The sequence below is a fragment of the Chelonia mydas genome, chromosome 1 (assembly GCF_015237465.2).
Source record: "Chelonia mydas isolate rCheMyd1 chromosome 1, rCheMyd1.pri.v2, whole genome shotgun sequence".
Lineage (NCBI taxonomy): Eukaryota > Metazoa > Chordata > Testudines > Cheloniidae > Chelonia > Chelonia mydas.
The window spans coordinates 68,515,951-68,529,094 of record NC_057849.1 but is presented as its reverse complement, the minus strand read 5'-3'; the positions used below and the strand labels follow the sequence as shown (position 1 = coordinate 68,529,094).

The 13,144-nt window shown below is 44.0% G+C and overlaps 1 protein-coding gene across 1 annotated transcript; it reads left to right on the top strand.

Moving 5' to 3' along the window:
• Positions 1-4,587: 4,587 nt before the first annotated feature.
• PCDH20 (protocadherin 20) lies at positions 4,588-10,864 on the top strand. The gene is made up of 2 exons (XM_037895021.2): positions 4,588-5,154; positions 6,785-10,864. The coding sequence occupies exons 1-2, from the start codon at positions 4,912-4,914 to the stop codon at positions 9,467-9,469; spliced, it is 2,928 nt and encodes a 975-aa protein (XP_037750949.2). The 5' UTR covers positions 4,588-4,911; the 3' UTR covers positions 9,470-10,864.
• The last annotated feature ends 2,280 nt before the right edge of the window (positions 10,865-13,144 follow it).

Below are 13,144 nucleotides of genomic sequence, written 5' to 3'. Positions count from 1 at the left end.
AATGAATTGTGGGTAATCTTTTTCACAATGCCACAGCATTTTTGCTTCTACTCCAGGCAGAAAAGAGGAAATCTGAAGACATGCACAAATTAAAATAACCAAAAAAAGAATGTTTTTCAAACTTCAAAAAATGTTTGGGAATGCAGTACATTAAAATGCTGTGCAAAAGTTTTGCTCAGTTTCTTTTTCTCTTCACACTGATTGACCAATCAAATTTATGATGTCTTTCCGTTTCAGGGTTAGCTCAACCCACAACAGATATTGAGCAGACTAGAAAGGCATCCCCTCTCAACTAAGCTTCAAAGTATGACTGCTCCAGGGATGGGTTCATGAGAGGTTTATGAACTGAATCCTGCAGGTTCATTTTGCAAGAGTTTGTAACAAATCAACCCCTGCAGGCTTGACTAGACAGTTGGGGTTTACAAACTCTGAAGCAAATAATACCCCTCCAGCTCCACAGCTGCTTCTCAGAGCCTGGTCCCAGGACTCCTAACTACTTTTGGTATCTTTAGGAGAAGTGGCGGCTTACTGCCCCTGTCCATTGCTCTATCATGGGGACTGGTTGGTCACTTAGGACCTGATTTACAAAGATTCTGAGCAATCACAGCTCACACTCTAACCAGTGGAAGCACCAGATACTCAGCACTTTTGAAAATCAGACCATTACTTGTCATTCATAGGGCAGTAGTCTCAGCTTCCCACCAGTAGACTCTGCCACCCAAAAAGACTCTTTCCTGGGGAGCGCAGGATGCGGGTCATTCTCCTTGCCCAGAGCCAAGACAATAGGCAGCTTCTACTGCTAATAATAAAAGTGTGGTGGTGCATATCTACATGCGGCAGTGAAAGGCTCCAGCAGGGGGAGAGCCAGTAAGTTCCCCCCTACCAGAGCTTTTCCCTGCAGCCGGTGTCTCTCCCTGAGGTGGGGAAATGCTTTGGCAGCGGGGAGGCAGCTGAACACTACATGGCTAAAAAAAGCAGTGTAGACATGAGAGGAACTGCCTGGGTGTGTAGAGAGCCAGAGTTTGGGCATGTAGTGTTCTCTGGCATGTTTGTATTTTACTCTCCCAAGCAGTGCCTCGCCATTCACACTTCTATTTACACCCAGGCTAGGGATTCTGGGGAATCTGTCAACTCAGCTCTGCAGAGTCATTGGGGAGTCTCAGTAGAACCAGAGGTCGGCAGAAGGAGCTGGCTGTTTGCTGCTGTATTATAGGGACTGAGGGGGGCTGTAGATAGCCCCTTCATCCAGACGATCCTTTATGGATTGGTAGTTTACTGCCCAAGGTGTCTGGTTTGCTGAAAACAATATTTTTAGGGTTCCCTTTCAATAAAGCTGAATAACTGTTGTGAATCTCTCACTCATTTCATCATTTGTATTTCACCATAGCATTAATCCAGCTAATGTATTTATATATAATTGTTCTGCTTCTTGGGTGGTTTGTCACTTAATCTTCTATCTCGTGCCTCGTAACTCACCTGAGGCAAACAATCCCACAGAAGGGTACCTACATGTTCCTTCGTATTGCCTAATTATAACACACCCAGAATGTTGGCTGAGTTACAGCATTCTGGGAGGTGCTATCTTACTGACAAAAGTGTGTAAACTTAGTGTCAGTAGGACTATACATAGCAAAAGGCAAGGTAAACATACATTTTTCTTTAAAATAGATCTCCTACTATTGAAATAGAAAGAACGACTACTAAAAATCTTATGTTTCCCTGTAGAAAATTTGCCATTAGTCTGGAGATCTGTAGAAATCAGCCATTAAATTTCTGGGTGCTTTGGAAAAGACTCTCAGAAAACCTTAGCAAAAAAATTACTTATTTTGAATCTTTTCTGCCCTTCCCATAATAGCATGTTGACATTCTTTAAACTGGTCATCAGTAGGGACTTGTTGCTAATATAAAGATGTGGATGGCACATGCCTATGTAAAGAGATACTGATTAAGGAGCAGAATGAGGGGAGCAAAATGGATAGCTATTTTACAAGGGTAGACATTGTGATAAGGGGGTCTGGAAAGAGAGAATCAGTCTCCAGGAGAACAAAGTGGCAATGGAAGTTCTGTGGAGGCCTCAAACTCATTCTTCATAAAGTCCTAAAACTGCCTCTGAGACCATTAACCAATGGACTTTTGGGGTGAAATCCTGACCTCACTGAAATCAATGGCAAAACTCCTACTGACTTCAGTGGAGCCAACAGTCTACCCTAGGTAACCAGTAGAGGTAGACCAGAAGGAGACCCGATGTAGGTCTCATTATATCCAGCTAGACTAAACTAAAAAGGATTGAGCATCTGAGCACCTTTAGTATTGACAGGTCTTCAATATTGTGCAGGTGGATGAAAATTTAGAAAGGCACTTAATTTGATTTATTCCTTAAATTATACATGTATCCTCTGAATTGTATACACTGTACGTACTGCCTGTTCTATTTTTGCTAGACTAAAATGGTAAAGAGCTAGACAATTTATAAGGGAAAAATACTCTTGCGTGGTTTCAGAACCCTAGAGATTGGTGAATAATAAATACAACAGGTTCATTAGTTTGTAGCATGTTTTACTTTTTGAGGTACATATGGTTATTGTGGTATTGTAATTTTTTGGTGTAGTGTGGATGATAAATGTGACACTACGTTTCAGTGGGAATTACTGAACAAATTAGGGCCTGTTCATCCTCCCATTGACCTCAGTAAAAGCAGGATTGGACTCTAAATCCTAAAAACATCCTTGTTCTTTGTGTATTTTACAGCTGGAGAAAATAAGACAGAGAAGCTAATGTGACTTGCTTGAGGAATCAGAGGGAGTCAGTGTCAGAGGGTTCTATTCAGATTCTCTGTAATATCTGAGTGCCTTCCAGAAGTATATCCAACCACAAGTCTGATCTTTTTTAGTCTGGTTTACTCTTTTTCCCTTTTTTCATCGGCGGGGGGGGCGTGTTTTTGTTTTGTTTATTATTATTTATTTATTTTATTTATTTATTTATGTACTGTCTGCTGCACTGTGTTTTTATTATTCAAGGCAAGGTTCAGGAGCTGCACCTTGCACCTGGAATTGAAAGCAGAGAAGTTTGAGGTGGTTCTTTGATCCTGGGGGAGTGCGTTCCACAGACCTGGGCTGCCACCAAGACAGCTCTGTCTGCTACACAATCTAACTTTTATTCTTGTGGTGACAGCTCCATTGTACCTGAGAAATGTAGCTGTCAGCCATAGTCAGTAGAGAATCTTTCAGGTATCTGGGGGGCCCAAACCATTCAGCACCTCAAAAATAAAGGCAGAGAGATCTTGAATTTAACTTGACATTCTATGGAGAGCCAATGGAAAGAGCAGATGGCAGATATGCTGTACTTTCAGTAGTCTGTTTTGATAAGGAAAAGTATCATTACATCCTGTACAGGTTGGAGGTTTTTAAAGCCTGATGGCTGCATGACTAGATACACTGCACTGCTGTAGTCCAGCTGGGAAATGACCAAAGCATGTATTAATGGATACTGTCTACACTATGATAAAAGACCTGCGGCACAGCTGTGGCTGGCCCCAGTCAGCTGACTCAGACTTGAGGGGTTTGGGGTGTGGGGCTATAAAATTGCAGTGTAAACATTGGGTTCTGAAACCCTGTGAGGGAAAGGGTCTCAGAGTTCAGACTCCAGCCTGAGTCTGAACGTCTACATTGCAATTCTCAGCCCCACAACCGAAGCAAGGTGAGCCCGAGTCAGTTGATCTGGGCTCTAACACTTGGCGCTGTAGGTTTTTTAATCTGACAGTCTCGACATACCCAATGACATCAGGTAATTTTTTTGTCAGGGTGGGACAAAGGCTGCTAGCCAGCTGCCGGGTGTAGAAAGCATTATTAGTAGCTGCTGCTCTGTGAGGTTTTAGAGAGGAATCCAGGAGTATTCAGCCCTGGCTTGATTTAACCAAATGTGGGGTGGACCTTCACCCAGCGGAGGCGGCACCCTGGCGACAAACTCCTCCGAGTAGAACCTTTCTGGCCAAGTTAACTCTTAACATGGTGAAGTGTGGTCCCTAGGAGCAGCTAGATGACTGGTTCCAGGAGGTCAACAACCGTCTAATTGAAAAGGATGGTATAAAAACGTTAAAATCAGGCCCAGAGTATCTGCCGCGAAACAGAAAGAGGAGTTGGGAGCAGTACAGGGAAACATCAAACTGTATTGGGAACATTATCAGAGACCTGGCATGATAGAAATTGGATTGTTCCAATGAGCCTATTGATTCACATCCAACTGATTATTCTTTAACTAAAAGGAAACAAGGTTGCAAAGCTAGAAGGCAAAACGCGGATTACCCCGATTTTACAGGACTCCCCCCTCTCCCCCCTTGGGAGCTCAGGCTGAAAATATAACTGCATATCCTGCCGCGGCTGGATGAATTTAGATTGGGATGGTTAGCGCTACAACCCAGCCTGCCTACTAGCTTCAATCCGGATCGCGGCCGTTTGTCCCGCATTTCTGGGCAGCGCTTTGGGGCGGGTGACACGCAGTGCCATGTGCCCGGGAGGTCAGCGGCACTCGCTGCATCCCTCCGCCTCCTGACCGCCCCCAAACTCCAGTCTGCAAAGAGAGCGTCCCCTGAAAGGCGGCCCCGAGCCCGAGGGCACAGTCTGCGCTGTCCCCGCGGAACGCACCGGGGCTGGCGCCTGTTGACCGCGGGGCCCTCTGGACGGGTTTGCAGCTGGGGAGGGGGAGCTCAGCGGGCAGAGCTCCGCGCGAGGACGCTGCTAAACCCAGCGGCGGGCTGGTGCGTTCCACGCCGCGGGGCTCCGCGCGCCTGCTGCGCGCCGGGCGGGGCTCCTCCTGGACCTCGCCGCAGCAGCCCGGAGGATGGGATGCCAGCCGCCGCGTCTCTGCTTCCCTCGCGCGCCGCCTCTCTCCCCCACCCGAGCCTTTTGTTAATGGATGCGCCTGCGACTATTGGCTGAAGTTCTCCCAGCGATTTGCATGAAGAGCGAGGGGCGTGTCTTCTGCTGCCTTCCCACCAGGAGCGAAATGACTGCAGCTTCAGTGGGAATGAACTGCCAAGGGACGGGCAGGCGCTCGCAAGCCCGAGGAACAAGCTGGCTCCCGAGGAGCAGGCACCGGCAGCCGGAGATGGGGCACCTCCGCGGCGCGGGGCGCGCCACCAGCCCCAGAAACCTGCAGGTAGGGGAGGTGTGCGGGGGCAGCCCTGCAAGTTGTGAGCTCGTGCCCAGCAGAAGCGGTTGGGTTAAAAAAAAAAAAAGGAAAGAAGAAGAAGAAGCAAATGCTCTAGCTGGATCTAAACTTCACCGGGAGCGATCAATGGGTCCTGTTGGCTGTAGCACCTCTACCAACAGCAATCAAAGCCGGGGGGGTGTCTTTGTTTAGGTTAGAGAACCGTTCATGACACTGAACGGAGAATGGCTTTAAATGGAGGGGAGAAGAACTCCCCGAGGCTGGAGGCGAAGTTAAGCGAACCCGTTTCCAGACCGGCTTGGCAATCAGAAAGGGCCAGTCCTTTTGCATACTCTTTTCAGGCGCTTCTGTTGGCGTTTCGTGTGAGTCCTGCGGAGGGAGAAGGGGGCCGGTGAGGATCAGGAGTTACCTGTTAAACGGGAATTGAAACTTGAACACCGAGCTGTGGGCAACATGAACGGGGAGCCCTTTTGCCCCTCTCTGTGAGGTGGTTTTGGTGCTGATGGTAAACTTCGCTACAGGGTCCCTGCATAATCTGTTTGCTGTACACCGGGTTGCATTGGGAGTTGTGCAACAGGACCATCGGAAGGGAATAGGCACATTTGTGACATGGTCTATTTGCTTACGATAGTTGGTGTGCATGACCTGTTTGATGGACGCGGCAGTGTAGACTATGTGAAGTGGATAATGCATTTGGTGCACAGTGTGTGGTGTATTTGTTGCAGGCGGTTTCTTTTTTTGGGGGGGTGGGAAGTGGTGCACGTGTCCGTTTTCGGGTGCAGAGGGTGGCATAACAGATGCTTATGGTGATGTATCTGATGCAGAGGGTGTATTTGGTGCACATTGTTATATGGGTTCGTGTGAGGAACAGATATTGCAGATGGCTTGGGTGTATTTGAGGTCAGGAGCTCATGTGTTTGGTGGTGTAATTAGGGGGCAAACGTTTGGGTATTTGGAATGCACATAGTGGTGAATATGAGTGAAAGATGGTGGTGAAAATGGTATATTTTGAGTAGGATTATGATATATTTGGGGTCTAGACTGGTGGTTTTGGAATGCAGGTGGTGGTGGTGTATTTGGGGTGCAAAGTGTGGTGTATTTGTGGTATAAATGATATGGGGTTCAGATGGTGATGTATTGTGGGCACAGATGGTGTATTTGGGGTGTAGGTGGTGGTGTATTTGGGGTGCAGGTGATGGTTCAGCAGATGGGGCATTTGGGGTCCAAAGTATGGTGTGATGTGGTGTGTTTGGGGCATAGATGGGTGTGTATTTGGAGTGTGGGTGGTGGTGCAGATGATGGTGTATTTGGGGGGTAGTAGTGGTGTATTTGTGGTGCTGAAGGTCATGTATTTGTGCGTAGTTGGTGGTATATTTGGATCATAGATGGGCAGGTAACTGGTTTTTAGCTGGTGTACTTGTGGTGCAGATGGTGATGTAGTTAGGGTGCAGTTGGGGTGTATTTGGGCTACAGATGGTGGTGTATTTGTGGTTCACATAGTGGTGTATTTGTGGGTAGGCGGTTTTGTATTTGTGGTGCAGCTTGTGGGCAGGGTGGGCTGGCTGGGCATATGCCAGGGACAGTCCCTCTCTAATCCCCTGTGCCTTTCTCTCCCTAGCATTTGTTCCTTTTCCTGCTCTTCATCGGCCCTTTCAACTGCTTCGCCAGTTACAGCCGCGCCACCGAGCTCTTCTACAGCCTCAACGAGGGGCTGCCGGCCGGGGTGCTCATCGGGAGCCTGGCACAGGACCTGCGGCTACATGGAGTGGCTGCAGAGGGGCCGCCAACCCGTCGCAGGGAGCCTGTGCTCTCCTTCAGCCTGGCCTCTCAGGGGTTGGGCGGCCAGTACGTGAGCCTGGACAACCGTTCGGGGGAGCTGCACACCTCAGCCCTGCAGATCGACCGTGAGGCGCTGTGCCTGGAGACTGGCGTCGGCTCACCTGCCTCTCTGCTGTCGCCATCCTCAGAGCCCTGCCTGCTGCTGCTGGACGTGCTGGTGCTGCCTCAGGAGCACTTCCGCCTCGTGAAGGTGAAGATTGCCATCCGTGATGTCAATGACAATGCGCCACACTTCCCCGTGCCCAACATGCGCCTCTGGGTGCCTGAGAATGCCCCCATCGACACCCGCCTGGCCATAGAGCACCCGGCCCTCGACCCTGACCTGGGTACCAATGCGGTCCAGACCTATCGCCTGCAGGATGACTATGGGGTCTTCACCCTGGATGTGGAGGAGAATGAGAGCGGGGAGAGGACCCCCTACTTGATTGTTATGGGGGCCCTGGACAGGGAGGCCAGAGAGGAGTATGTCACCCTCATCATCGCAGAGGATGGGGGGACCCCACCGTTGCTGGGCAGTGCCACCCTCACCATTGGCATCAGTGACATCAACGACAACTGCCCCCAGTTCAGCGACTCCCAACTCAATGTCACCGTCTATGGGAATTCCAGTGCAGGGACACACGTGGCCACCATCCACGCAGTTGACATGGACCTGGGATCCAATGCCCAAATTTCTTACTCTTACAGTCAAAAAGTCCCCCAGCCATCAAGAGACTTATTCCACCTGGACGAAAGTACAGGAGCGATCAAGCTCTCCAGTAAAATCGATGGTGATGCTCCCCGGCTCCATAGATTGACTATATTGGCCAATGGTCCTGGTTGTATCCCTGCTGTGATCACTGTGCTGGTGTCCATCATCAAAGTCATGTTGAGACCCCCTGAAGTGGTCCCTCGTTTTATAGCTAATGAAGTGGAAGGTGTGGTTTACTTGAAAGAATTGGAGCCTGTTAACACACCGATAGCATTTTTTACCATAAAAGACCCAGATGAAAAATATAAAGTGGATTGCTTTTTGGATGGCAATGGGCCATTCAAACTGTCACCATACAAACCATACAACAATGAATATTTATTAGAGACTACAAGGCCTTTAGACTACGAGGTACAGCAGCTCTATGAAATATCAGTGGTTGCATGGAACTCAGAGGGATTTCATGTAAACAAGATAATTAAAGTGCAGGTTCTGGATGATAACGACAACTCACCAGTTTTCCCTCAACAATTAATAGAATTATCTATTGAAGAAAATAATGCTCCCAATGCTTTTTTGACCAAATTGCATGCAACGGATGCTGACAGTGGAGAGAGAGGGAAAGTCTCCTATTTTCTAGGGCCTGATGCCCCTTCATATTTTTCTTTAGATAAAACTACAGGTGTTCTTACAGTTTCCACTCAGCTGGACAGAGAAGAAAAAGAGAAATACAGATATTCTGTTAAAGCAATAGATTCTGGATTGCCTCCCAGAGAATCGATAGTGACTGTCACCATCACAGTGTTGGATAAAAATGACAATAGTCCCAGATTTATCAATAAGGATTTCAGTTTTTTTGTACCAGAAAACTTTCCTGGTTTTGGGGAAATTGGAGTTATCAGTGTTACAGATGCTGATGCAGGGCAAAATGGATGGGTAGCCCTTTCAGTTGTAAATGGAAGTGATATTTTTGTGATAGACACTGGCAAAGGAGTTTTGAGAGCTAAGGTCTCCCTCGACAGGGAGCAGCAAAGTTCCTATGTCTTGTGGGTTGAAGCTGTTGATGGAGGTGACCCTGCCCTGTCTTCTACTGCTAAAATAACTATCCTTCTTCTGGACATTAATGACAACCCCCCACTGGTCTTGTTTCCTCAGTCTAATACGTCTTATTTGTTGGTACTTCCTTCTACTCTTCCTGGCTCTCCCATCACAGAAGTCTATGCTGTAGATAAAGACACTGGCATGAATGCTGTCATAGCTTACAGCATCATAGGTAGAAGAGGTCCACGACCTGAATCATTTAGGATTGACCCTAAAACTGGTAATATCACCTTGGAAGAGTCACTGATGCAGAATGACTATGGTCTCTACCGGCTACTGGTAAAAGTTAGCGATCATGGCTATCCAGAGCCCCTCCATTCCACAGTCATGGTGAACCTTTTTGTCAACGACACAGTGAGCAATGAGAGCTATATTGAAAGTTTGTTAAGAAAGGAGCCTGACATTAATATAGAGGAAAAAGAGCCACAAATATCTATAGAGCCTACGCATAAAAAAATGGAGTCACCATCTTGCGTGCCTACCTTAGTAGCCCTGTCAATAATAAGCTTGGGGTCAATCACTTTAGTAACTGGGATGGGCATTTACATCTGTTTACGGAAAGGGAAAAAGCATCACAGAGCAGATGAAAATTTGGAAGTACAAATCCCACTAAATGGAAGAATTGACCTTCATATGTTGGAGAAGAAACCAATGGAGATTTCTAATATTTAATGTTTCCATGTGGATAAACCAAACTGCTATCTAACAAACCTTGAACAATGCCCAGATTGGGTATGTTGACAGCAGTTACAATGAAGGACCACTAATTTATAACTTAATAATATTATAATTGTAAATAGGTGTTTACAGGTTTTTTAAAGTCAAATTCAGATTACAGCTTTTTTAATGAAATCTTCGTACTAATCGCTAGCAAGGAGTCTATAAAAACATGAACATCATTTGCAGCTATCATAAACCCATCATATCAGTGAATATACAGAGAGAGGAAGGTAAGACAATGATGCATTAAACTTAAGTTTAAAAAGTCATTTTAACCACAAGAGGGCATCAGATGCTCCTGTGCAGGGAACTGTTTGAGGTACCGTCCATGAGATTAATGCAAAGTATATTTATGGATTTTAATATAAAACATATCTGGATATTCATATATTTACACAAAAGAAATGTGTATTCCACTGGATGCATGATAAAAAGAGGAGGAAACATGCACTAGTAAAACAAACAGAATTTTTACCTCATGAGTAATGCTTAGACAGTATGATAGAGAAGGCATTAACAAGAAGTGCAATTCCTGTTGAGCAAAGATGCAAAATATTGTCATGTAATCAGAATTTGAACTGCTGTAACATCTTCACCTTTCACTTATTACGGACTTAATATCTTCACACAATCGATCCTTGCTCCGACAGTTTACTTGCCGTTATTAGGGAAAAAATGTATTTACTATTTCTTACAACAAATGTACACACATACACACACATACATGTCCATCTCAATAAATATGGCCAGATGCAAGGAAGAAAGGGAATGCCTAAATCCTTCGTTGTCCCAAAAGTGTTGATATTTTTATTCTTCCAGCAATCTGTCAGTCGTATTCCATCACTTTGGTTGTGTAACAGATATGTGTATGTGATACTTCTGACGCTAATCTGTCAGATGAAAACAAAAAACACTTCACATTATTAGCAATTCTAGAACTTCAGTTAGTTTACACTGACTATTGCTCCTCTCTGGGTTGGTATTTCATGTGAAAGATCTGATTTCTGCCTTTTTTGGCTACCATTCCAGGCTCCTTTTCATTGGTTTTGTTTTTTGGATCAATTCCAAAATCGTATTTGTAAGACTGGTGGCATATTTTCTTGATAATTTATTCTTTGCTGCATCCTCTGCAACAAAGCAGCAGGTTTATCAGTGATGCATCATTTTCACTTAATTGTAAGAGCTGGGAACTATCTGTTGTATGATGGTTACATCAAATTTATCTGTGTAAACAAGGTAAATAAGTGTTATGCTTAAAACTAATCATTTTGATTTCTGGCATCATATGTCTGTACTGTACCAAAAGTGTTTATATGTCTGCAAATTAAAGCTATATATTTTCATAATTACTTTTTCTCTCTGTGCTAACATTTTAATGATAAAGCAGAGTATCACCCTGTTTACAAGCAATTTTTCATCATTACCTAGGTATTTACTCTTTTGTTTATTTTTAATTTAATTCATAGCACATTATTAAAAAGCATAATACTTCCAAAAATTAATACACTCCAAAACTGTTCTTAGGTACCTTATCCTGCACCCATTGGAATCAATGCCAAGGCTCAAATTGACTTAAATGGTTCAGTATCAGGTTCTTGTTTTTTAAAGGTATGCAGTGCAACTATATATAGATTTTGATACATTCACCCACTTTGGCTAGTACCTTACTCCACTGTAAACTCATTGAAATCTGCAGGCTATTTGCTGAGTAAGGTGCTATTATCATGAGTGAGAGTATCAGAATCTGGCCTTTATTTTCCCAAACCACCTTATTAGCAAAATGAATTTATTTTCAGAGGATTATTTCAACTAGTTCTTGGTATTAACATTTCTATAATATACTCTCAGAACATTTTTTGTTTGGAAGCAGTTTGATGGCTGTGTTCCATGAAAAAAATAATTCTACCTGCCAAACGCTTATGGTTTATCACCTTGTTTTGTTTCTTTTAATATTAATATATGAAAATGGTATGTATCCATGAAAATTCATATGTCATGAAAAAGACTGAGTATTATCTCAGAAGAAATATGACTAATTCCTTTGAACTGGGTTCTTTATTATACATTTTGATGCTTTGATGGAAAAGTTTAGTTCTCCATACGACATTTATTCAGTCTAGTGGCAAGTTAAGCAAAAGGAAAATAGTATTTTCTGCATTGCTTCTGTATTATTCAAATTAGAAGCCTGGTCTAATTTCCAGTGAAGTCAATGACAATTATACTATTGACTTAAATGGGAGCAGGAACAAGGCCCAATCTTTTAATAACAAAAAACTAAAACGTAAAATCATGGGCCTGATCCTACAATCCTTACACACAGGGCACCAGACTGCGTGATTCTTACTCGGGCCTTGTCTACATGTGGACTTGCACAGATTGAATTGAACTTGTTGGTTTAAGAATGGCTTATTTTAGTTTATCTTAAACCTTTTCTTAATCAATTTAAGATAAACCAAAATGAGCCTGGTTTACATGAAATAAGAGTGTCCACACAGTCGTATGCACCTGGTTTAAGTAAATCAGTTTGCAATCATACCTTCACTTAAACTAGTGCAACTATGGGTGGTGAAGGAAAGATAAGCCTTTGCTTCTTAAATAGTCCCATTGACTTTAATGGGCTATTTGTGGTGGCAGGTGCTTGTCAGTGTCAGTAAGGTGTGATAATCCACCCCATGAGTAGTCTTCATGTAGGTAGTCCCACAGAAGAGGATAACGGGTGAAAGATTGGATTATTTGGGGGGTTTTTAACTCAAAACTATGCAATTGGCAGCAGGTAAAAAAAAAAGCTACCAGCCATGCAACAATTTGGTTAATCATATCCATGACAAAACAATCGGGTATTATCTCAAACTCATGGCACAGTAGATGTTTTTCATTTTAAAAAAGAGGGCTTCTAATTTCCTAGTGTCAGAATAGTTGATACCAGTAATGAGGCACTTTTCTGTAGGCCTTGCTGTTGATAGAATATCTTTTACAGAAATCCCTTTCATGCAAAAGACATTTTTAATGAGTATAGCTAAAGTAAATTAGATTTGAAGATAAAAGGCCCATTTTACTAACACCTTGTGTTAGTGCAGTTGCCAAAATGTATGCTAATCTTGTCAGTATTGGTAGTTGAGCTGGCACGAAAATAAATGTCCCATTCATTAAGAATCCCAATATCCATTGAACAATCTGTGAGCGAGTGGGTGCTGTTTCTCCAGTTCAATAAAAAATGAGATGGCCCTAATCTTTGTGCTGCCAAAGGCACCGTAGCATTGCAATGCAAAACGTATTTGAATTAAAATTAGCAAATAAAGGACAAGAAATGGGCTGTGAGCCTAGTGGAGGTGAGCATAGAAAATCAGTTTGGGTTCTTCTCTTTTTTTATTCCATTTGATCTCTCCAAAGAGATGGGCGCTCCATGAGTCTTTGAAGTTATTGTTTTGATGCAAAATTTGCTAAATGCTGCCTGTTTTAACATCAGTAAGGGATGAGTTCTGAAAGTGTGGCAATGAGAAGTAGTGCATTTTGCTTCCCCCTGCCATGTCTAACACAGAAACGCTATTTTGTCTGATAGCCTATGCAGGCTTCAAGGCTCAAATGTATGACTATGTCTACAAAGTCAGATCCAAAGCCCAGTGAAGT